The 26,650-nt window shown below is 37.2% G+C and overlaps 1 protein-coding gene across 2 annotated transcripts in view; it reads right to left on the bottom strand.

Moving 5' to 3' along the window:
* EEA1 (early endosome antigen 1) overlaps positions 1–26,650 on the bottom strand; it is a 128,136-nt gene that overhangs the window by 29,784 nt on the left and 71,702 nt on the right. For both annotated transcript variants that reach the window (XM_010839708.1, XM_010839709.1), the window contains 6 exons: positions 22,778–23,116; positions 16,202–16,351; positions 14,774–14,893; positions 4,832–5,035; positions 1,928–2,128; positions 771–884 (listed from right to left, as the gene is read on the bottom strand). In XM_010839708.1, coding sequence (XP_010838010.1) covers positions 771–884; positions 1,928–2,128; positions 4,832–5,035; positions 14,774–14,893; positions 16,202–16,351; positions 22,778–23,116 — 1,128 coding nt within the window. The remainder of the gene's footprint in view (positions 1–770; positions 885–1,927; positions 2,129–4,831; positions 5,036–14,773; positions 14,894–16,201; positions 16,352–22,777; positions 23,117–26,650) is intronic.

Genomic DNA, 26,650 nt, shown 5'->3' with positions numbered 1-26,650 from the left:
TAAAAAGTAATTTTAAAATTCCTACCTGGTCAAAGGTAAGAAAAATCTACCAGCATTTTAACCTTGGATTCTGAAGTACGAAGCTTTTTTCTATCAGAAGTGTTGAGAATAACAACTCTGGTATTCTTTCTAGCCCCACTTTTACTCCTACCCCCAGGAAAAGAGTAGTAACTCTTATAACTGAAATGGAAGACATGCTGCTCTTTTCCTGCCAAGAGGTAAGTATACCTGGGTTACCACCTGACTGTCCACTTAAAACAGGTGTGGAAGTCTGTCTCTCCTTCCCAGTCATTGCCACTTAATAGGATGAAGAAACAATTCAAAAATTAGGAGTTAACATTTCATCACACCAAGGTCTCTATTATGGGAGAAAAACAGTATTAAGCAGCTCAACCACAACTGCACAAGGTGAGCTTTATCAAGAACATAAATAACACACTTCTCTTTTTTGGCTGTGCCTCACAGTTTGCAGGATGATTAGCTCCCCAACCAGGGACTGAACCCGGGCCACCAAGGTTATCCACCAAGGTTAAGCGAAAGCACCAAGTCTTAACCAAAGACTGCCAAGGAAGTCCCAAAGATTATATTTTATCTCCATCTGTCTAACTCCTGTATATTCCACTCACTAGTTCGGAACTCAAGGAGAAATTAAGGAGAATAAGCAAGTCAATCACAATATTATATCAAAGTATCATTTTCACATATTTTTCCAGTTAATTTATCTACCAAAACATTAGGTTATGACAGGAAACTGCATCAAGTTCTCCTACCTGCTGTTTATCTTGTAATGCATTTTGGGCTGTGTCCAGATGATTCTGAAGATCTGCTCTCTGAGCAGTTTTTGCTGCTTCTGCTGATAGCAATAATTCAGTTTTGGCTTTAACCTGTAACGAAATTTACAACTCATTTAATTTGTATTTAATTCTTGGTGTCTGCATGATGAGTGTAAAATACTTTTCTCATTAATTTTAAAAATTAAATCTTTCAGCAGAAAACAAAAATTTAGACATTAAAAAATAAGTATGTGATAATCCCCCAAACAGGAATGAATAGGAGAGAATACTCCTAATAATGTTCTAATAAATGATAAAAAAACGTCCCTGTAGAACACCAAAACACTCCTTTCTCTCTTAAATTGGACATCCACATATTGAATTATCTGTAACTCATCTAATAAATTTTAAAAAGAAAGGTGTATCCTCTTTTTTCCAAATTCTTATACTTATTTTATTATTTCTGGTTTTAATGGAATTATTCTCCTAAAATAAAGAAAATTAAAGCTTAGAAATGTTTCTAAAACTTTCTCTACTGTAGTATAGAATAAAAAAACAATAATGAGAATGGAGAAAGAAATATATCTTAATTTCCACCCCGTGACTGACTCACTGAGCAAGGCTTCCATATTGCCCTCTGAGGGAAAACATATTAAAATACATAATTGTACTATATAAAGTTATTTTTTGGCTGCACATGCAGCTTGAGGGATTTTAGTTTCCCAACCAGGGACTGAATGTGGGCCTCAATGGTGAAAACGCCAAGTCCTGACCACTGGACCACCAGGGAATCCCCTAAAGTTTTGGGTGTGTGTTTGTTTTTATTAAATCAAACATTTAAAGTAAAATTTAAAAATCAAATTCAAAATAAACATCTGTAACAGAAATATAATGGTATAATAACAAACTACTTTGAACTTCAAAAACAGTAGTAACAGCCTCATGGAAAAAGAGAAAAGTGCAAAACTCTGGTAGGGAGAAAGGCAAACAGGAAAGCTCAACAAACTGTCCACATACAACTTTAATTCCTAATTCTATTGTTTCAATTAATAAGTAAGGCAGGGGGTAGAGAAGAAGAGAGAAAAATTATTTAAATGTGATAGCTTAAAACTAGTGTTTTATTCATACAAACAAGTTGCACAATGCAATATTACCTGTATATCAAGCTGGGAAACCTTCTCCTTGCTTTCATTTAACTGACTATTTAATTCATTGATGCTGGATTCTAGGGAAAGGACACGGTCTTGTGCAGCTCTAAGATGTGCCTTCTGCTCCTGCACCTGGTCATGCAAATTCTCCTGGGCTTGTTTATGGCTTTCTGACTGATTCTTCAGCTTCTCTGTTAGCTGAGTTACCTATCATATAAGCAAGGCTCTAATTATGAAGGTCACAAATGATATAACAAGAATGAAGAAGAAACCCAAATGTAAGCACCATAAGAATGTTAAAATACTCTAGGATAGATTATCTCAACTTTTTTTTTTTCCAAGAAAAATTATTCACATTTTTCCAAAAATAAGTAAATATAACCTCTCAGAATCATAACAACATCACATTCAGAGATTCTTACCATTTTTAAAACCAACTCTACTGAACTATAATTTAAATACAAGTTATGCAATTCAATTATACAGTTTGAGGGGAGTTAATCAATATGTACATTCATTTAACCATCACCACAAACAAGCAAGAAAACCTTATGATTACCTCCAAAAGCTTCTTCATGCACTCAATACCCTCCACTCATCTCTGGCCCCAGACAATCACTGAGCTGACTATTAAGAGTTCTTTATATATTCTGGATGTTCCTCAATTGTCAGATATATGTCCTACACCTGTTTTCTCCCAGTCTGTGTCTTAGCTTTTATTTTTGTAATGGTGTCTTTTGAAGAGCATGTTTTTAATTTAGGTGAAATCCAACTCATCTGATGTTTCTTTGGGGTACTCTGGTTGGAATTCATGAGTTTCTTGAATCTGTGCTTTCATATTTTTAATCAACTTTACAATTTTTCAGTCATTATTTCTATGAACATTTTTCTTTGACACAAATTACACACACACACACACACACACACACACATATGTATACACCATACACACAAACATACATATATCCTAGACTACATGTTATCCTACAGGTCACTAAGGCACTCTTCATCTTTTACCCCAGTCTTTTGTCTCTCTGGGCTTCAATGTGGACAGTTTCAATTACCTTGTCTTAATGGTCACTGATATTGTTTTTTCCACTTAATATATTCATTCAGTGAAATTTTCATTTTAGGTATTATTTTAACCTCTAAAAGTTTTATTTTTTTGTTTCCACTTCTATTTTCATTATTATATTTTTCTCTTTATATCCATATATTTTAAAGCTGTGTTAAAGTACTTATCTGATGACTCTATCCTCTCCTATTTCAGGTTTTATTTCCATTGAATCACTTTTCTCTTACTTATAGCTCATATGTTTTCCACTTTGTGTTATCCATTAATTTTTTTTTATATTTGTTATGACAAGTCTGAAATTTGTCTTCTTTCAAAGAATATTGAATTTTGCTCCAATAGGCAATTAATATACTTGTGGTTCAGCTGCATCCTTTTGAGGCTCATTCCCATGCTTATATACACTAGCTTTTACTCTAGGGCTAATTTGGTTTTAATTCTAAGGTGTGACATTACTGGGGTTTCTACTGAATGCCCCGAAGTGTCTCTCTTCTCTGACTGGTGAAGACCTGAATGTTTCCAAGCTCTCTGAGTTCTGATCATTTTTAAGTTGCAGCTCCTAACAACTGTTCACTGTCCGGCCTCATGGAATCTCTCCTTAAGAGTGTAAAGCTTAGCATTCAGCTAAAGGTTCAAGCAAATCCCTACACAGATTTCTGGACCTTTATCTCCACATTGTTCCCTTCTCTCTGACATTCTGTCTGCAAATCTGAGTTCCAGCTCCCTGAATTCCAAATCTTTCGTGCTTTAGTTCAGTGAGACCACTGTGCTTTCCTTGGATTTTCTCACCCTGCACCAGTCTGAGAACTGTCTCCAGGTCAAAAGTTGGAATGGTCAAAAGGCTCACTTCACTTGCTTCTCTTCTCTCAGGGATGAAAACCCTGTGCATTTGCTGTACAATGTCTGAAAACTAGTTTTACACAGTTTTTTCCACTTTTCCAGTTGTTTATAGTGGGAAGACTAAAGAGGTATCAGTTATTCCAACATGGCCAGAAGCAGAAGTACATAGATTTACTTCTATTTATTCTTTCTTCAAAATTGTGTACATTTTTCTGATCATGTTTGTATAATAAGCAATGTTAATTTGTATGCAACTTTAACTAAAAACTAGTATAAACTGGTAACTAAGGCTAACTTTGAAACCTGGAGGAAAAAACTTGTGTTATATTGTAATACTCAAATTAGAAAACTGAAATGACTTATTGTTTAATACTTTCTCATTTAGATAATTACAATTCCCTTATTGGACAATTCTTTCCAAAAAGTGCTTATTACAGTCTGAAAATGTATTAAGCTAAATTTTATAAGCTCCATTTAAACTAACATACAGATGTTAGAATAAGGCAACTAGTTACCAAAATTATTATTAGCTATGTATTCCAAAAACATACATCATTAAAAGATAGGTAACCACTAAGCCTAGATATTAACCAATACACAGTAACAACTAACACTTAATTAGTAGTTCAGTTTATATTGTTACTCACTTTTTTCCAAAACATCACAAAATGCCATGAGATAACGTATTATTAATAACTTTTCAATATGAGCTAACTATACTTTTCAAAGGAGCCAACAAAGTGAAATGATTTGCTCATGGTCACACAGGTAATAAATTACATCCTGGGACATTAACTGAGAATTCTGTCATCAAATCATGCTAACTTACTTTCACTACAATAGCAACCCACCTCTGAGGTAAATGAAGTATTTGTCAGAAATACAAAATATATTTAAAAGTACTAAAAATAATAGAAGAATTATTTAGATAGAACACTTAGTAAGATTTAGAGAGATAAAAGTAAATTTTAGAAACAGAATACACTTCACAAGCTTACTTGTTCCTGTAATGTATGGTTTTTTTCTTGTAATTGGTTAAGAACAGCAGTCTCTCCCTCACCAGCCTGAATTTTTGCATAAAGATCTTCTCTCTCCTTTTCTAGTAAAGAAATATTTTCTTTGCTCTTCTGTAATAAGGCTTCAAGGTTCTGGATCTTTTGGTCCTTATCACCAATTTGACGTAGTACTTGTTCCAAATCATTCTGTAAAGAATTAAAAACTACTGCCTTAAGGATAGAGAATTTAAAAGTTATTCCTCAAACAAAATGACTGATGATAAATTTTAAGACTCAAACTCTCAGTGTTACATTTTTTTTTATTAATCATTACATTTTAACATGGCAAACTTATATAACTAGAACTACATATTTAACAATAAAACCTACATTACTGATAATAAACTAGAATTTAATAACCAATAAAAACCTTCTTACTACACATTCTTACTCTAACACTCTGGCTTCACCATCTACTACAATGTTTGTTTAATCCATTTTGAGACACATGGGACTCCTCATTATTCCTAATCACACCAGGCACACTTTCACCTTGGAATCTTTGCACTAATCATCTCTTCTACCTGGCACACTTCCCCAAAAGTCAAATGGCTCACTCCCTCTTCTTCAAATGTTTGCTCAAATGCCACCTTCTCAATCATACCTACTATGATCATTACATTTTAAATTACAGCCTTTTCCAATACTCCCTCTGGAGAAGGAAATGGCAACCCACTCCAGTATTCTTGCCTGGAGAATCTCATGGGCAGAGGAGCCTGGCAGGTTATAGACCATGGGGTTACAAGAGTCAGACATGACTTAGTGACTAAATCAACCAACCAACCAACCAATACTCCCCTACTACTACTAAGTCACTTCAGTCTGACTCTGTGCAACCCCATAGACGGCAGCCCACCAGGCTCCCCCGTCCCTGGGATTCTCCAGGCAAGAACACTGGAGTGGGTTGCCATTTCCTTCTCCAGTGCATGAAAGTGAAAAGTGAAAGTGAAGTCACTCAGTTATATCCGACTCTTAGCGACCCCATGGACTGCAGCCTACCAGGCTCCTCCATCCATGGGAGTTTCCAGGCAAGAGTAGCGGAGTGGGGGCCATTGCCTTCTCCATACACCCTCTAGTAAATAGCTTTTCTTTCCATAGCACTTATCTTCTAACACACTAAATAATTCACTTATTTTTCATGTTTATCTGCCTCTCTCTACCTTGTCACAAGAATGTAGGCTGCAAGAAAGTGAAGATTTTTGTCTGTTTTATTCATCAATGTATCCAAGACACACATATTCTAAGACATTTATTGAGTGAACAGAAAAATAAGTGATTGAATTTTAACACATATACACTCATGAAGGCTCATTTCAGCAGCCCAGTTGGACTCTTCTATAGCTCCATTACGGGATCCTCTTTTTCACTTTACCAAGGCCTCCATGTTTTACCTGCAGTAGCCCACCACCCCCAGAACAACATTCATTCATGTTGAGAGCTATCCGAGTCACAGCCTCTGCCCTAATCATTCTAAGAGAGCCAAATGAGAGCCAGAGAGCCTCTACTCAGAAAAGGCCCTAACGAACCCTTCTGCAAACTTCACAGCAGCCCACACTACCTTGCTGAGACAGAGCCAGCAGCCAGCTGGTACCCTCAACAATGTGTGCCAACAAGGTGAGATCAGTCACTTTCAAACGCTTCTCATCCTCGAAGTTTCAATCACAAAACAATGAAAAGCAACCTCATCTCTCTGCTCTCATCCTCTGTTCCTGCCACTAAGACCCCTCTCTGCACAATCCACCAATCTTCTGGAACCACAGCTCCAGGCCTAAGCTTTCCCAGAACTATCACTCTATTCCAAGCTGAAACTTGGTTCTCCCTGTACAGGTGCCAATTCCCTATCAGCCCTCTCTCATATGTAAGGACTGTTCTACTGGGCAAGCAGAAGAGGTTGACTTTTTCCAGATTTTTTTTCTCACCGCCATTAATCTCTCCCTCAAATAAAAATTTTAAGCTGCTCTGGGAATTATGTATTCATTTTCTATGTCTATGTTGTGTTGCCATCATCTATGAATCCCTACCTCATTCACTGAAGACTTGAGACCTGATTTAGTCTTTTTCTCAATCCCAGTTTCTGCCAATTTCCTGGGAAATACAAAATACATAGAGAATTAAGAATACAGCTTCAACATTCACAGCATCTTAATTCCTGGACCTTTACTCATTCCACTCAATCACCCACGTGCAGGATCTTCTAAATCACCTGAAATTGTTCTAGATAAAAATATGTCAACTCTCCTACTCTGTGAACACAACTTCCTAACTGTCTTCCAATTTCATGACCTCACTTTTGCTCTTCAAAGAGACATTAACCTCAATTTTCTTCTAGCTTATTTAGTATATACCTAGCTTTTCTTCCTGAACCTCACATACAGATATGAACTACCTTAACTATTCTTTCATCTACATTCTCCATTTCCTTCTACCCACAAATTGCCAAAACAGCCACCCCAAAAAAGCCCAATCCTTAGATCAGTGTTGCAATCTGCTTTCTTCATGCCTACATTTCTAAGTAGTATTAGAGCAAAATCACAAAGCTACATAGATTGATGCCACCACAGATTTCTAGACTCCAACCTCTACTACATACTCAGAATCATTTCTTCACTCCTGTCACTGAGTGGAATTTTCGACCTCAGATATACCCCTGAACATCAACTTAAAAGTTTAATCTTTAATAATCTCAGCCTACCTGAAGTTCAACTATTACCATTCCAACTTTATCCAAGGAGGGGAGGGGTTATCTTCAGGAATGCTCTACCATGATTTTTCTTCACCTTACCTATAAAATTACATATATAATATAATGTAACATAATAATATACAATGCCAAAACGTGGTCCAGCGGGGAATGGAAAACCACTCCAGTATTCTTGCCATGATAACCCCATGAACTGTATAAAAAAGCAAAAAGATATGACACCAAAAGATGAGTCCCCCTGGTCAGAAGGTGTCCAATATGCTCCTGGGGAAGAGCAGAAGACAACTACTAATAGCTCCAGGAAAAAATGAGGCAGCTGGGCCAAAGCAGAAATGACGCTCAGCTGTGGGGCTGTCTGGTGATGAAAGTAAAATGTGTTTTACAGTATTGCATAGGAAACTGGAATGTTAGGTCCACGAATCAAGGTAAATTGGATGTGGACAAGGAGATGGGGAGATGGCAATAGAGTAAACATCACCATCTTAGGAGTAAGTGATCTAAAATGGATGGGAATGGGCAAATTTAATTCAGATGACCATTATTATCTACTACTGTGGGCAAGAATCCCATAGAAGAAATGGAGTAGTGTAGAGGTCCATTAATAGACTGGAACTTGGCGGATCAAAGTCGACGATGAAAGAAAAATATATAGAGAGAAAGACACCAGTATTCCCTGGGTTATGTGGAACTCCAATAAAGCCCTACAACAGGGCTCGTACGGCTCATGAAGGCACAGGGCGCCCTCTTAGGAGGTCTTAAAAGCCCAGGCAGGAAAGTGAGTTCAACAGGCTTCCACGCTCCAGAGAACTAGCCAGAGAGAGAGAAAGACAGACACGGAGACCCAGGTTCTGGTGGAACAAGGGTGCTTTAATCATGTCTGTGTGAGTATATACAAAGTTCTACAAGGACTCAAAAAAATAAAGAACAAAAACCAGACGTATATCAACTGTCACCAAGGTAACAACAAGGAACAACGATGGTCATAAGGCCAGAAAACAATCCATATCTTGAGTAAGAGGGTCGTGACTAAACAGTTTTTCCTTTGGGTAACAGGTTACTGAAGGAAATCCACGCATGCGTTCCGTCCCATGACCTCAGTCCTGGGAACAGCGTGCCACTCCACTCGTTCCTGTCTACCAGGAACTGATAAGGAACAGAGGGTTCATGAGAAACAGAAAACAACATACAGGAATCCTAAACATAAATGTTCCCTGACAGGGCAGCCCTCATAATCAACAAGAGTCTGAAATGCAGTACTTGGATGCAAACTCAAAAACGACAGAATGATCTCAGTTCATTTCCAAGGCAAATAATTCAACATCACAGTAATCCAGGTCTATGCCCCAACCACTGATGCCAAAGAAGCTGATCAGGTCTATGAAGACCTACAAGACATCCTAGAACTACCACCAAAAGATGATGTCCTATTCATCACAGGGGATTAGAATGCAAAAGTAGAAGTCAAGAGATACCTGGAGGAACAGGCAAGTTTGGCTTGGAGTACAAAATGAAGCAGGGCAAAGGCTAACAGAATTCTGCCAAGAGAATGTACTGGTGATAGCAAATACCTTTTTCAACAACACAAGAGATGAAGTCTACGCATGGACATCACCAGATGGTCAATACCGAAATCAGACTGATTACATTCTTTGCCGCTGAAGATGAAGAAGCTCTATATAGTCAGCAAAAATAAGACCTGGAGCTGACTGTGTCTCAGATCATGAACTTCTTCTAGCAAAATTCAGTCTTAAACTAAAGAAAGCAGAGAAAACTACTAGGCACAAGGCCAGTCAGGGAAATCATCCCAAAGAAAAAGAAATGCAAGAAGTAAAGTGGTAGTCTGAGGAAGCTTTACAAATAGCTGAGGAAAGAAGTGAAGTGAAAAGCAAGTGAGAAAGGGAAAAGTATATCCAAATGAATGCAGAGTTCCCAAGAAAAGCAAGGAGAGACAAGGTGCCCTTCTTCAGTAAACAATGCTAAGAAATAGAGGCAAACAACAGAAGGCCAAAGACTACAGATCTCTTCAAGAAAACTGGAGATATCAAGGGGACATTTCATGCAAAGATGGGCACAATAAAGGACAGAAACGGTAAAAACCTAATAGAAGCAGAAGAGATCAAGAAGAGATGGCAAGAATACACAGAAGAACTGTACAAAGAAGATTTAATGACCTGGATAACCAAGATGGTGTAAGAACTCACCTAGAGCCTCGAATGTAAAGTCAAACGGGCCTTGGAAAGCACTGCTGCCAATAAAGCTAGTGGAGGTGATGGAATTTCAGCAGGGCCATTTAAAATCCTAAAAGATTTGGATTGGGATTTGGGAGAATGGCATTGGAACATGTATAATATCATATATGAAAGAGTCACAAGTCCAGATTCGATGCACGATACTGGATGCTTGGGGCTGGTGCACTGGGACTATCCAGAGGGATGGTATGGGGAGGAAGGAGGGAGGAGGGTTCAGGATGGGGAACACATGTATACCTGTGGTGGATTCATTTTGATATATGGCAAAACCAATACAATATTGTAAAGTTAAAAAATAAAATTTAAAAAAAAAGTTTAAAAAAAAAAGTAATTAAAAAAAAATAAAATCCTAAAAGATGATATTATTAAAATGCTGCACTCAATATGTCAGCAAATTTGGAAAACCCAGCAGTGGCCACAGGAATGGAAAAGGTCAATCTTCATCCCGATTCTCAAGTAGGGCAGTACTAAAAATGTTAAAAATACCAGACAATTGTGCTCACTTCCCATGCTAGTAAAATTATGCTCAAAATCCTTCAAGCTAGGCTTCAGCAGTATGTAAACCAAGAACTTCCACATGTACAAGCTGGGTTCAGAAAAGGCAGAGGAACCAGAGATCAAACTGCCAACATTCGCTGGATCATAGAGAAAGCAAAGGAATTAAAAAAAAAAAAAAATCTATTTCTGTTTCACTGACTATGCTATAAAGCCTGTGACTGTGTGGATTATAACAAACTGTGGAAAACTCTTAAAGGGATGGGAATACCAGACCATCTTGCCTGTCTCCTGAGAAACCTGTATGTGGGTCAAGAAGCAAAAGGGGAAAAGGTGGAAGCAGTGACAGATTTCTTCTTGTTGGGCTCTAAAATTACTAAAGAGGCTGACTGCAGCCATGAAATTAGAAGACAACTGCTTCTTGGAAGGAAAGCTATGACAAACCTAGACAGCATATTAAAAAGCAAAGACATTAGTTTGCCAACAAAGGTCTGTATAGTCAGGGCTACCGTCTTTCCAGTAGTCATGTATGGATCTGAGAGTTAGACCATAAAGAAGACAGAGCGCCAAAGAATTGATGTTTTCGAACTATGGTGCTGGAAACACTCTTGAGAGGCCCTTAGACTCCAAGGAGATCAAACCAGTCAATCCTAAAGGAAGTCAACCCTGAATACTATTTAGAAAGACTGATGCTGAAGCTCCAATACTTTGGCCACCTGATGTGAACAGCCGACTCACTGGAAAAGACTACTGCTGGTAGAAGGAGAAAAGGGCGACAGAGGATGGTTGGATGGCATCACCGATTCAACGGACATGAACCTGGGCAGACTCTGGAAGATGACGAGGGACAGGGAGGCCTGGCATGCTGAAGTCCAATGGGTCGCAAAGAGTCAGACACAACTTGGCGACTGAACAACAACATAAATAAAACAGAAAACCAACAAGAACCTACTTATAGCACAGGCAACTATACTCAACATTTTGTAATAATCTATAAAGGAAAAGACCCTGATAAACAATATGTGTACATATATATAAACTATATGTAAAATCTATTATATGTTATAGATTTTATATATATGTATCTGTGTGTATATATACAGTGAGAGGGAGAGAGAAGGAGAGTACTGAATCACTTTGCTGTACATGTGAAACTAACACTAAGTCAATTATACTCAATAAATAAATGAATAAAACACACACACACACATACGGGCTTTCCAGATAGCTCAGCAGGTAAAGAATCCACCTGCAATGCAGAAGACCCCAGTTCCATTCCTGGGTTGGGAAGATCCCCTGGAGGGCATGGCAATCCACTCCAGTATTCTTGCCTGGAGAATCCTCCATGGACAGAGGAGCCTGGTGGGCTACAGTCCATGGGGTTACAAAGAGTTGGACATAACTGAGTAACCAAGCACAGCACATATACATACATACACACACACACACACACACACACACATATATATACACACCTTTCCTCAGTCTTCCAAAGATATCCTTCAGAGGCTACGTTTGAATGTACCACCACCCATTGTTATCAGTGACATCACAGTTCATGAATACCTTATTCCTTCAGTCACCTTCCATTCTCCAGTATACTCAATTATCCCCACTCTACTAGTCCCTTTGTTCTAGACTGTCAAGGCTGTATATTGTCACCCTGCTTATTTAACTTATATAGAGAGTACATCATGAGAAACGCTGGATTGGAAGAAACACAAGCTGGAATGCAGATTGCCGGGAGAAATATCAATAACCTCAGATATGCAGATGACACCACCCTTATGGCAGAAAGTGAAGAGGAACTCAAAAGCCTCTTGATGAAAGTGAAAGAGGAGAGGGAAAAAGTTGGCTTAAAGCTCAACATTCAGAAAACGAAGATCATGGCATCCGGTCCCATCACTTCATGGGAAATAGATGGGGAAACAGTGGAAACAGTGTCAGGCTTTATTTTGGGGGGCTCCAAAATCACTGCAGATGGTGACTGCAGCCATGAAATTAAAAGACGCTTACTCCTTGGAAGGAAAGTTATGACCAACCTAGATAGCATATTCAAAAGCAGAGACATTACTTTGCCAACAAAGGTCCGTCTAGTCAAGGCTATGGTTTTTCCTGTGGTCAGGTATGGATGTGAGAGTTGGACTGTGAAGAAAGCTGAGCACCAAAGAATTGATGCTTTTGAACTGTGGTGTTGGAGAAGACTCTTGAGAGTCCCTTGGACTGCAAGGAGATCTAACCAGTCCATTCTGAAGGAGATCAGCCTGGGTGTTCTTTGGAAGGAATGAAGCTAAAGCTGAAACTCCAGTACTTTGGCCACCTCATGCGAAGAGTGGACTTGTTGGAAAAGACTCTGATGCTGGGAGGGATTGGGGGCAGGAGGAAAAGGGGACGACAGAGGATGAGATGGCTGGATGGCATCACTGACTCGATGGACACGAGTCTGAGTGAACTCCAGGAGTTGGTGATGGACAGGGAAGCCTGGCGTGCTGCGATTCTGACTCTTTGTGAGTCAGACATGACTGAGCGACTGAACTGAACTGAATAAACATATTCAAGTATCTCTGGTTTTTAAGGAAGAAACATTTCCTAGATGAAGTTCCACTCCAGTTTCTGCCCAGTCTTTATGTAATTCACATTTGAATTTCATTCCTTCTCTTTACAAATTCCTCTTTATCAGTGTCACCAATGACCTCATGTTGCCAAATTCAAAGGATTCCCAGTCTTCATCTTGTTTGACCTCCCTCCTGCCAATCAGTCAAGCCAAAATCCCTAGAATCATCTTTGGTTTCTGTCAGTGCCCCATATCAATCTATCAGTAAATCTGTCAGCCTTACCTTTAAAAGTATATCTAGAATCTGACTAATTTTCACTACTTACACTATTTACACTCTGTTCCAAGCCACACCATTTCTTAATTTTTAAAGTAGTCTCTTAGCTCATTTATTTGTTCCACTCATGTGTCCCTATCATCTACTCTCAATACAGTAGTCAAAGTAATCCTGTGAAATTATAAGTATCATCATGCTATTCCACTGCTCAGAACCCCCCAATGATTTCTCATCTCACTCATAATAAAATCCTTAAAATTACTAATGAACTCGACATGTTCTGATCCTTTGTGATCTCTATGACTGTGCCCCCTTTCTCTCTCTCATCACTCACACCACTCTACTCACTGGCTTCTTGATGTTCCTAAGACCTGCTCCTCCTCAGGGCCTTTTAAAGTATTGACACTCTTCTCTCAGATATCCACATGGCTCACACCCTCCCTTCCTTTAGATCTTTCATCTTTCAGAGAAGCCTTCCCTAGCAACCCTATCTAACCATGCAGTCCACCTCCAGCTCCCCAGATATTTCCTACTCCACATCCCTTTTTTCCATACCACTTACCCTTATCTCCATACCACATCTAACACACTATATATTTTGCCTATTTACCTTGGTTACTGTTTGTCTTCCTGACTAAGCTCCACAAGAACAGACATTTTTGTCTGTTTTCTCTGCCGCCATATGCACAAAATCACTTCCATGGCTAAGAGGAGACATGAATATATATTTGTTGACTGAATGAATGAAAGAACAAATAAATGAATATAATATTTGGGTCTCTATCCACCTGACTCCTTGCCACTATCCAAAGACAGACAAGAAAGACAGGCATATTACCTCCTGCCTGCTTTCAGCTCCAGCATTAGCTAGCATATCATTAGATTGCCATTTCCCAGAAAGCGGCACTGTGTCTGACTCAGCACTCTGATTTTAGTGCTTACCACAGTGCCTGACACACAGTGCTCCATAATGTTCAAGGAATTAATGAAGACTACAGAACAAATCAATGTCAAATCCATTTCAAACACTTGGGTACCATCTTCCTCTCCCCATATCAACACAAAAATTTAACTTCTTTTAATATTTTGAGGTATACTATAGAATCTGTACAAATTTAACTCAATCACTTACATTCCTATAATTACAATTCTAATGTTCATATGACAGTGCTGAAACAGGGAAAGACATGGCCAATAAACAGTAAGTTCCATCACAGGAAATACAGAATGTTATATTTTACTGAGTTAAGTAAACTAAGAAATTTGTCATTTTTTAATTTTTTCAGAGAAGTCATTTTTAATAAATAATGTATTATGTATAAATAATCTAAATATCTTAAACTTAGTATCAATTTATTTTTAAAAAGAAATTTAATAAATTTTAATTTTTATATGAATTTTAATAATATATTTATAGTAAATTTCTTATATTTAGAAAAATTTTTCAACATAGCAATCAAAGGAAAAGAATTATCCAATTATCCAGATACTAAAAATCATCAAAACTCTATATAATCAAGTGCTTTGCATTATCCAGCTTCACCACAACAAAAGAATAATGACGTGGCTCATCTTTGTTTAAAAGGCTAAAAAGTCAAACACTGTTTACCTGAGCTTCTCGAAGTTTTGCTGTAGTGCTTTGTTGAAGAGCTTGTTGTTCTTGATGCTGTTGCTTTGTTTTATCTAACTGATGCTGCAATTCTGTGGAATTGGTTACTTTTTCCTTCAACTTTAAAAAAAAAATGTAGACTGTCAATTAACAATTTAAGGGCATAATGCTATCATATAAACATCTGGTATTACTTCAAATCTCACAATTCTCAAGTCTGAATAGAAAATTAAATTATAACTTTAAAAGCAGTATCTCATTATAGAATTTTAACTTCAAAATTTAAGAAATTGTTCCTTAAGAATAGATTCTCATCCTGAAAAGAATAAAATTCCTTCTCCAGGTTGGCATTTAGTTTATTATTATTTTCATATGCTAATATGATCAAGGAATTATATACAAATTTTTGTAACAATAATCTAAATAACAGTATCAGTATCTGTTTTACATTTTTTCATAATCATAACTGTCACTTATTGGGAAACAACAGCAAAATCTACACATTAATATTTGGGTCTAGAAGAAAATCTTGTGCTGCAGCTATAGATTTTAACTCTCAGTGTTTGTTCAATTCTAATAAAAGACACAGTTTAATGATACCTTTTACTTGAACCAAATAATAGTTACCATTTTTGGCAACCACAGATTAAAATTAGGATAGCATTCAATCTTATGCTTAATTTTTTTTATTATTATTTTTTTTACTTTACAATATTGTTTTGGTTTTGCCATACATCAACATGCATCCGCCATGGGTGTACACGTGTTCCCCATCCTGAACCCCGGCTCCCACCTCCCTCCCCATACCATCCCTCTTAATTTTTAAAGGAGAAAATCCTTAAGTACAAACTCAGTTTATATGCACCAACTATGTGTCAATAATGCTATCAGCAGCTGTTCATTTTTCAGTTTCATTAGGAAACGGTCTTTCCTGGGTAGAAAGACTCCTCTTGAGCAGGCTGACAGGGTCACCCCAAGGATTTAACCTGCCTGAAGCTGAAGAGTAGCCTTCTTTGTACATTTTTGTTGAAAACTTTAGGGAATACAATCAAAACAAAAATGACTTAATGTAGTTAATAATAGGATGTTTTCACTGGAGATGTTTTAACTTTATCAAACTTAAAAAAATTTCAATTAAAGCTCATGACCATAAACAGATTAAACAAAACAACATTTAAGATCCCTGGTGGCTCAGAGGGTAAAGCATCTGCCTGCAAAGCAGGAGACCTGGGTTCGATCCCTGGGTCAGGAAGATCCCCTGGAGTGGCAGCCCACTCCAGTACTCTTGCCTGGAAAATCCCACAGACAGAGAAGCCTGGTAGACTACAGTCCATGGGATCGCAAAAAGTCAGACAGGACTGAGCGAATTCACTCACTTCAAATCTATCAATAAAGGTACTAACAAACTCATCTGAAATGTGAGCTTACCTCTTCCTCTAAACGAGAAAGTTTGAGTTGTAGATCAGCCACTTGTTGTTCTTTATCCATCAACTTTTCACTTGAAAGCTGTCTCTGTTCCTTCAGCCTTCCATGAGCTTCTCCTAGTTGGCGCTCTGTCTCCAGAAGTTTGCTATGTAACTTCAGAAAAGGAAAAAGAGTACATATATATGTATAAACACATTGATCATCATTATTATTACCACCTACTTTCCAAACTATGTTTTATTTTTCCACCAATAGAAATATATTAATTTTCATGATACTTTAGAGGAACCTAATCACATAAATTATGATGACTCACATAAAACTATAATCATATCACAAGTTTCAGGTTTTTACACTTTTAAAACCATATACACACACACAGTGAACCTAAGGCTCTTATTTAAAGATAACTCTTGCAATCACTTAAGGAGCTTCAAACAAACCTTAAAATTAAGACACTTAAGACACACTCAGACCTATTCCACTAGTATTTTAAAAATCCAACATGATTCTTGTTGCTTTTCCATAGTCATGAACCACCATAATCGACTTCTTACATTTGGGTACTGAATAGAGCACACGGTATTCTCAAGTCCTCAAACTGGCACACAATCTCTAAATAAAACAGAGGAATGAACATTTATTAAAATATTAGGTGATTTCATTAACTTTAAAATTGCCACCTAGCTAAAACTAAAGAAGAAACTTGTCTGGGGGATAAGAGCTGTCACTTTCTGGAATTCCTTATTTTCTCTAATTTTACCAGAAAGAACAGCTGGTTTCTCTTGTGGGATTGGTTGGTGGGGTAGGTCCAGTTTAAAAAAAAAAAAAAGGTTTGTATTAATTTTAGAAGAATTACCGCACAAATGCTAGGAGTGCAGGACAAGAAAGAGTAGCATGAAGATAAGAAAGCAAGACATTTGGCAAGGCTTACACTGTAAGAGTACACCCCAATTTCATAACCCATCAAGTCAAATTTCAGCATGTGCCTCAGCAAAGCTGAAGATTAATAACAAGCATTCTATACAATTGTTTCCAATCAAACCTATTCATGTTATATCTGAAAATATTAAGAATCTATAGCCTTTATGTCAAATATACATTTATATGCTTTATACTTTCATATTTCTCCATAAAAAATTCATACCTGGCAAAGAAAAAATAAAGTTCTATCAGAAAAGTGGACACCCACTATTTTCCTATGCTATGAAACAACATGTGGCTGTCAAAACATATTCTGTACTCAATAAAGAAAACTAAAGTTTCAGGTCCACCCAGGGATGCCAAAAAAAGAGAAAACTGAAGTGAATTTCTACAGTAAAACATACATTCCATTCCTCTTTTAGTTATAAAACAGGAATCAGTAACAGTCATTTATATCCTTAGGCTGACATTTTCTTTTTCCTCTGCCTCTTCTTAAAATGCAGTGAATTAACACTGTAATAACTACCCAAACCCTCTCCTTCTCACTGCAATAAGTAGATCCAACCCCCTTAAGTGATCTCTTACGTGTGATCTCTCCCCTACGTTAAGTTTCTAACTTGCTGGGTAAGAATTTTCCATGTCATTATTAACACAGAGATAATAAGACTTCTCCCCTAAAATTTAGCTTTGGTACATTTGAGCTAAAGCCCAGAAATCTATGTTTCCCAACAAAAGAATTAGAGAATATTGAGTTTCAGGAAAGTTTAGGAGTCATTTGCCAAAAAGCAACACTTTAAAAATCAGCGGTTTTCAATCTCAACTACACAGTACAATAACAGGGAAAACCAATACCCGGGCCTATGCCAGAGATTATCACTTAACTGAGCCAAGGGTGAGGCTCTGATAATTTCTTAAATTTCCCCAGGTGATTTTGATGTGCAGAGTGAAGCGCCAAATCAAAGATAACTGTTGCTCTCAAGTGAAGATTTACTAAAGTGGTAAAAAAAAAAAGAGATACTGTATATTATAATTAACTGTCATTCATTGCTTTACAATCTCTGATAGATCCCTGATCTTTAATAAAGAAATGAGTCACAAATCAAAGCTGCACAAAAGCGGAAGCAGGCCCAAATCCCTTAACCAATAATGCCTATATCATTTTAGAGTGAATATGTTACAGAAAAGAAGAATAAGTTTAGAGTAAAAATAATACATGTTGGAATCATTAATAGAATGGTCTATCCTAAAGTTACATTTTATGTATATGTTCTCTAAGAAATTCAGTAATGTAAACTCATATACATAATTCTTTACTCATTATGCTTGTAAAGTTTGTCAAGTGCCAGGCCTTATTCTAAAAGGTTCACAAATATTAACTAACTTAATCCTTATAATAATCCTGTGAAGACAATTCTAATTCTTATTCTTATTTGACAGATGAGCAAACTAAGGTACAATAAATAACTTGCCCAAGCTCACACAGTTTGTAGACCACAGAACTAGAACTCAGAGAGCCGGTTCTTAAACCCACACTCATAAACCACTATGCTATTTGAGATGGCATATTCGATTAAAGGTGAAGTTTGATATATGGGTGGGAAAGTGGGAGACACAAACTGCTGGGTGTCACACAGGCTTAGGGTATTTCTCAGTAACTGTTAATGAAAAGGAACCTTTAAAAATTGTATACAAATTTTTTTATATTAAAAAAGTGAACTTATTATGTCCAATCTTTTAATTATGTAACATTATCTGCACTATTGGCTATTTTAAAAGTGCTCAAGATACAAATATAAAGAATATGGGGTTCTTTGTTTGTAAGTCCTTTGTTGACAACTGCCAGCTATCTATTTTTGTCAGCACTGAAAGGGGAGCTGCGGATGCAGAGAAGAGCAAAACAGAGCCAGTTCATCCCTACACTCTTTTAAGGACAGTGAAAGAAGGCTTAAAGTGAGGTTCATTCCTATTCTTCCAAAAAATATTTACTAAAAACTCTAAGTATAGAGATAGATGGAGTATAGAATAAAACAAATTTCTCAAATTAAGGAGCTTACTGTACAAAGGGAATGGTATATGATATGCAAGTAAACAAAAAGCTATACAATAAAAAAAACTACACAATAAAAAGTATTATTAAGAAGCAGCTTGCTGAAATAAAGGGTCCAGAATAAATGGAAAACCTCTGAGCCACCAGGGAAGCCCTAAATGGAAAACAATTGATTTAAATAGAGAGGTCCTGTATGCATGCACGCTCAGTCTGACTCTTCGCGACCCCATGGACTGCGGTCTGCCAGGCTCCTCTCTCCATGGGATTTCCCAAGAAAGAATACTGGGGAGGGTTGCCATTGCCTTCTCTATGGGACGTTCCCAATCCAAGAATTGAACCTGCATTTTCTGCATCTCCTACATTGGCAGGTGGCTTCTTTACCACTGCACTACCTGAGAAACCTTTTAGAAAGGTCCAGAAAGGCTTTACTGAAGAAATAATGCTTAAGCAAGTCTTGTGAAAAGCTGAAATAAAGAACACTCTAAGAAAAAAACATGGGCAAAGGACCTAAGGCAGGAAAGCTCTCTGTTGAAGTGCTGGTGTGCTTGAGGAACTAAAAGGAGACCAGCATGGCTTCACTTGGTAGAAGATGAGCCTGAAGACATAACGTGGACCATACTATACTCATATGCTTACAGGACCAAGAAGACATCTGGATTCAAAATCTAACCAAAACCACTCGAGGTGGTTAAAAGAAATAAAGTTACACCCTTCATACTTTAAAACAATGTCTCTGGCTCCTGGGTGGAGAATGGACTATGGGCTTCCCTGGTAGCTCAGCTGGTAAAGAATCCACCTGAAATGCAGGAGACCCCAGTTAGATTCCTGAGTCAGGAAGATCTGCTGGAGAAAGGAACTCTAGTATTCTGGCCTGGAGAATTCCATGGACTGTATAGTCCATAGGGTCACGAACAGTTGGACATGACTGAGCAACTCACTTCCAGTTTTCACTTTTTCTGTATGGAGAATAGACAAAGAAGGTCCTCTGGAAGAAAGAAACTTATAAAAAGGCTAATACAGTAGACCAGGTGAACAATGGCAGCAGCTGAGATTAGGGTAGTAGCAGTATAGATGAAGAGAAGTAGACAGATTTGAGTCAGGCTTTGAACTTCCCTGGTGACTCAGATGGTAAAGCACCTGTCTACAATGAGGGAGACCTGGGTTCGATCCCTGGGTCAGAAAGATTCCCTGGAGAAGGAAATGGCAACCCACTCCAGTACTCTTGCCTAGAAAATCCCATGGATGGAGGTTGGTGCAGGGACTGTCCATGGGGTCGCAAAGAGTTGGGCATGACAGAGCAACTTCACTTTCACTTCTTCCTTTTGAAGGCAAGGACTTCCCTGGTGGCTCAGATGGTAAAGAATCCACCTGCAATGAGGGAGACCTGAGTTCGATCCCTGGGTTAGGAAGATCCCCTTAAGAAGGGAATGACTACCCACTCCAGTATTCTGCCCTGGAGAATTCCATGGATTGTATAGTCCATGGGGTCACAAAGAATTGGACATGACTGAGCAACTTTCACTTTCACTTTGAAGGCAGAATCCAGACAGCATACTGAAGGGAAGATAAATGGTATCACTTCAAGGTCTTCAGCATGACCTCTTTATTTTGTACAGAAATGTGACTCAACCAAATGGTTATGAATACAAAAATTCCTGTTGCCCCCTCCATTCACTGACAACCAAATGAAACTCAAATTCCTCAGCCTGCTATTCAAGACTCTACATAATACAGTCCTCAAAACAGTCCACTACTATTACATATACCATATCCTCAGAGCAAACGTCTGTCTGTCACTGGTTCTTATAATACACCCCTGCCTCTAGTCTGGGGCTTCCCAGGTGGTGCCAGTGGTAAAGAACTTGCCTGCCAATGCAGGAGATTTAAGAGATGTGGGTTCAATCCCTGGGTGGAAAAGATCCCCTGGAGGAGGACAGGGCAACCCACTCCAGTATTCTTGCCTGGAGAATCCCATGGACAGAGAGCCTGGCGGGCTATGGTCCATGGGGTCTCCCAGAGTCGGGCACAAATGGAGCAGCTGAGCACACACACCTATAGTTTATTTTTCTTCCTGGAAGACCCTCCTGCCTTTAAACTGCTACTTGTCAAAACCTATCCAATATTCACAATTTCAAGCACCACCTCTTTCTCACAACAAGCTTTTCTTGATCATATTAACAGCTAAATAACTATACAATATGAAGTACTATAGGGGAAAGAAAGCAGGAGAAGAACTCTTCCTAATTCCCATTGTACATGGAACCATTTTAATTTTCACATTCACTGCAATAGGACAGTACTTGCCTTATACCTCAATGAGATTTACAAAATCATTTAAGGTAGGTCCTATTTCCTCTTCTGTCTTTGTATCTTCTAATAAACAAGGTATCGTATCTTTTAGAAACCATAAATGCCCAATCTGTATATTTGAACTGAAAGGCAAATATCTAACTCATATTTAATTTATTCATTGATATCGCCAAGCCTATGTTTCCTTCTATTATGAATGCCTGCATTTATTCATTCACTTACTTACTCATTAAACATCTGCAGATAAGCAATATGTCAGGTAGCTGGGATAAAAAATAAATAAAACATGGTCTTTGCACCCAAAGAGTTTAGAGTCCAGTGAAGATACCTGTTATGATAATATGCTAGACTATGACAAGTAAAGTAATCAAGATATACAGATGCTTAAGCCATCTCTGCAGTGGGGTGGTGGTGAGAAGTGGCAATATGTAGAAAAAGATTTCTGAAAACATGACACGTGAAGTAGTATTTATCAAAGAGAAGAGAAACAGGAAGAGTATCTCAGGCTAAGAAGACAAGATTAATGCCACAGAAGTAAATATCACTGCCTTTTAAGTAAAAATAGTTGAAAATTTTCAAAAAAGTAGCTGAGGACTTTGCTACGGCTAAGTCACTTCAGTCATGTCCGACTCTGTGCGACGCCATAGACAGCAGCCCATCAGGCTCCCCCGTCTCTGGGATTCTCCAGACAAGAATACTGGAGTGGGTTGCCATTTCCTTCTCCAAATTTCCATTTGCCTACTAATTTTTACAGCTACCTATAAGAAATAATTAGAATACAAAATTCATAAATTAAGTTAATAGCAAAGTCAAAACTTCCATTAAACTTCATCTGATAGACATTATTTCTATAAAAAATAGTTAATAAAAGAATAGTTGTTAGAACTAATTTGCTTTCTTTTAAAATATCTAATTTTTATATTATTGGTTTAACAGTGAGTATATTTTGAAAATTAGTAACAAGAAAAAAAAGACTAAAATTTTTTAATTTTTAATTTTAAGATCAACAATATGAATTATTATAATAACATACCTGCTGAGTACCTACTATGTGACAGGTAACATCTTAAGCAATTTGTTTGTATTAGCCAATAAACAATGCATAACAATACTATATGATAGATACTATCATTTTAGGGGAAACTGAAATGAGATCTGACTCAATACAACAGGATGTAAAAATTGAGATAATTTTTTAAATGACAATTTTTAAGTGAACTATATTATGATCAAATAACTATCAAACACAAAAAGAAACCATAGGAGGAAGTACAGTAAATAAAAGTAAGAGCTCTTACTTGATTGATTTCACTTTGCAGTTGTAACCCATGCTGATCCTTTTCTTCTCTCTGTTGTTGTAGCTGTTTAAACTCTGCCTTAAGATGCTGGTACTTGGTCTCCACTTCTGATAATTCTTCTTTGAGCTTCTGAGTAGCTTCTCCCTTTTCACCTAGTTCTGCCTGTATTCTCTGCAGTGAGGTTTCAGATGCAGATAACCTTGACTGAAGCTGTTGACAATCCAGGTCTTTTTGATGAAGGCTTGCTTGTATACTCTTTTTACTCATACATTCTTCATTATGTTTCTCTTCTAACTGAGTATAGTCCAGTTCTTTCTTCTGTAACTTTTCAGTCAAGTTCTGAAATATCAATTTAACAATTTTTTTCCTTTCCTAATATTTTTAATTGTTCCAATTATTCAAACAATCTTTAGAGCAATATCATTCTCTACTAAACATTTTACTCAATAGTATAATATAAAAACAGTGAAAATATTTTAAACAAGAAGAATTAAATTGTTATATACTAACTTATGGTCTTATTACTGGTCCACTTCACTAAGCTCTACTAATATTAATTTAAGGTTTACCAACAAAATTTTGACACAAAATGAAAACACTAAAATCTACTACCTAGATTCTTTAGTGTATGTAACATATTTATAATATCCCATTTGAGTTAAAAATTAAATCTATCCCTCTGCTATTAAAAATTATTTTAAATAACAGTATGGCAATTCTGATTTTTGGCTTTGCAATTTCATAGCTGGTAAGAGCTTTAGCATAACAATACCATTTACTGCTCTAGTCTTCTTAATTGTACTGATCCCTCATTTTTTCTCTTCTTGATGAACACCATTCTCAAGATGCACAAGTTTAAGACTTATTCAAATTTCTTTCTAGGTGTGTAAAACAATGATCTAAAAAACATCACTTATCTACCTTATATTTTGTTATTTTACTCAATACTATCAAGTACAAAATACACAGTCAATCAAAGATCTGGGTCAGTCAGCCTAATCAAATGTCAAAGCCTAGTCAAAGTGGAGTTTTTAGAATTAATATTGAGTATTTTTAAGATATTTATTTACACATGAGGCATGGATCAGAATTCTGACTCAATTCTATAAGACAGACAGCCAGGGTAAGAAGCCACTATAAACGCCTGATAAGTCAGAGTCATTTGTGAACACTTATTATACTCACTTTTTATATGCAGTGTGCTAGAAGGGGACAATACAGAAATAGTAGAGGACAGGCAGAGCCTCTGGCCTTTAAAAACGCACATTTAAAAAAACATTTTCTAAGAAAGTTGAAACATGACGCACAAGCAAACAGATTAGTTACAAAAGCTGCATTAAATTTCTTGAGTGCACAATTTTTAAAAAAAAATCAAGAGAGCAAAGTCAGGACAGTCACCTGAAAACAAAGTCTGAACTTGGTGACAAAAGGAGTTAAGTAATAAGTATTCATAACTCATGTACAAAAAGACAAAAAGGAACAGACAAAGAAGTTGCACAAGGGGACACAGCAATGCTTTTACGTCAAGGGAAGCAGTAAGCTTAGGCACCAGAGTGAGGAAGACAGCAGTCATGGTTCTTGAACACTTGTCTACGAAAAAGTTCATTATGTAAATTATCAAATAGAAATACAGTATAGAAAACAGTGTCAGAAAGGTGATGAAAGTATATATAAGAAAAATAAGATGGGAGATAAAGTAAAAAGAGCACCCAGAGGTTATGGCAAAATTAGCAAAGAGATGTGTCTTGACCAACCAATAGAAACAAACAAACAAAAGAGTAAAACAAAAAGACTAGCAAAAGAATAATAATTTTGAATCAAACTGCTGGTTAGGAAAATTCTCTTTTTATAAGCATCTGTCTTACTCATTAGTAACTCCACATCTTTCTTAATTTTACACATTTTCTTTTAAGAAAATAATATTTATTTTCAAATCCATAAGCTAAATTAAGCCTATTCGTTGATCATTATGAACGTCTTACACTGTTTTAAAGAAAATTCTAAGTTACTAAATTTTATGAAAGTAACCACGCTCACAAATAATAAGAACTTAGAGAAGATATAACTGTAACACATGCTACAAAAATTAAGGTAAGTAATGAGGTAGTGAGTCTTCTTCCTCATAGTCTTACTTAAAAAGTGATCAAGTAATCCTACCAGTTCTATACATAAATGACCCCTCAGACAGTTTCATTTTTTAAGAAGCAAAAATACTTAATCATTGTCTGTTTAAAATTCACTTATCCTAAAAAAGTAATCTTTCTGTTTAACTGCACAAAAAGATAATTAAACCTTATTTAAAAGAACCTAAACCAATGTCCTTTAAAAAGAACCCAATCCTCTCACATTATATATTTTTATATATAAATTAAAAAGAGCACCCAGAGGTTATGGACGTGAGAGTTGGACTATAAAGAAAGCTGAGCGCCAAAGAATTGATGCTTTTGAACTCTGGTGTTGGGTAAGACTCTAGAGAGTCCCTTGGACTGCAAGGAGATCCAAACAGTCCATCCTAAAGGAGATCAGTCCTGGGTGTTTAATGGAAGGACTGTTGTTGAAGCTGAAACTCCAATACTTTGACCACCTGATGCAAAGAGCTGACTCATTTGAAAGAGCTGACTCATTTGATGCTGGGAAAGATTGAGGGCAGGAGGAGAAGGGGACGGCAGAGGATGAGATGGTTGGATGGCATCACCAACTCAATGAACATGGGTTTGGGTGGACTCCGGGAGTTGGCGATGGACAGGGAGGCCTGGCGTGCTGCGGTTCATAGGGTTGCAGAGTCGGACACGACTGAGAGACTGAACTGAACTGAGAGGTTATGGTACATTACATAACTATATTTAGTATCACAAACTTTTCATTCTTACTATGGCCTTCTCATAGAATCTGAGGCAGAGTCTAGTGAATACAAGACTTTTTGAAGATTGAGTTTTGTAAGTATAGCAGAATCCCATTAAAGAAAATATAACTGCACATTCCATATTAACCTTATAACAAAAGATGACATAGACATTATCATCCCTATTCTGTGGATGAAGAAGTTAACATTAAAAGAATCTGATATGACTTGGCCAGGTGGCAGAGGCACATGTTATGATTTAAGTCAAATATTTTTCACAACAAAATTCAGACACACAGTGAATCAATTCATGCTCCCCTATTGCCAACATCCGCTGGATCATGGAAAAAGCAAGAGAGTTCCAGAAGAACATCTATTTCTGCTTTATTGACTATGTCAAAGCCTTTGACTGTGTGGATCACAATAAACTGTGGAAAATTCTGAAAGAGATGGGAATACCAGACCACCTGACCTGCCTCTTGAGAAATCTGTATGCAGGTCAGGAAGCAACAGTTAAAACTGGACATGGAACAACAGACTGGTTCCAAATAGGAAAAGGAGTACGTCGAGGCTGTATATTGTCACCCCGCTTACTTAACTTCTATGCAGAGTAAATCATGAGAAACGCTGGGCTGGAAGAAGCACAAGCTGGAATTAAGATTGCCGGGAGAAATATCAATAACCTCAGATATGCAGATGACACCACCCTTATGGCAGAAAGTGAAGAGGAACTCAAAAGCCTCTTGATGAAAGTGAAAGAGGAGAGGGAAAAAGTTGGCTTAAAGCTCAACATTCAGAAAACGAAGATCATGACATCTGGTCCCATCACCTCAAGGGAAATAGATGGGGAAACAGTGGAAACAGTGTCAGACTTTATTTTTTGGGGCTCCAAAATCACTGCAGATGGTGACTGCAGCCATGAAATTAAAAGACGCTTACTCCTTGGAAGGACAGTTATGACCAACCTAGATAGCATACTCAAAAGCAGAGACATTACTTTGCCAACAAAGGTCCATCTAGTCAAGGCTATG

The sequence above is a fragment of the Bison bison genome, unplaced genomic scaffold (assembly GCF_000754665.1).
Source record: "Bison bison bison isolate TAMUID 2011002044 unplaced genomic scaffold, Bison_UMD1.0 scf7180017864133, whole genome shotgun sequence".
NCBI classification, from domain to species: domain Eukaryota; kingdom Metazoa; phylum Chordata; class Mammalia; order Artiodactyla; family Bovidae; genus Bison; species Bison bison.
This window is presented reverse-complemented; position numbering and strand designations above follow the sequence as displayed.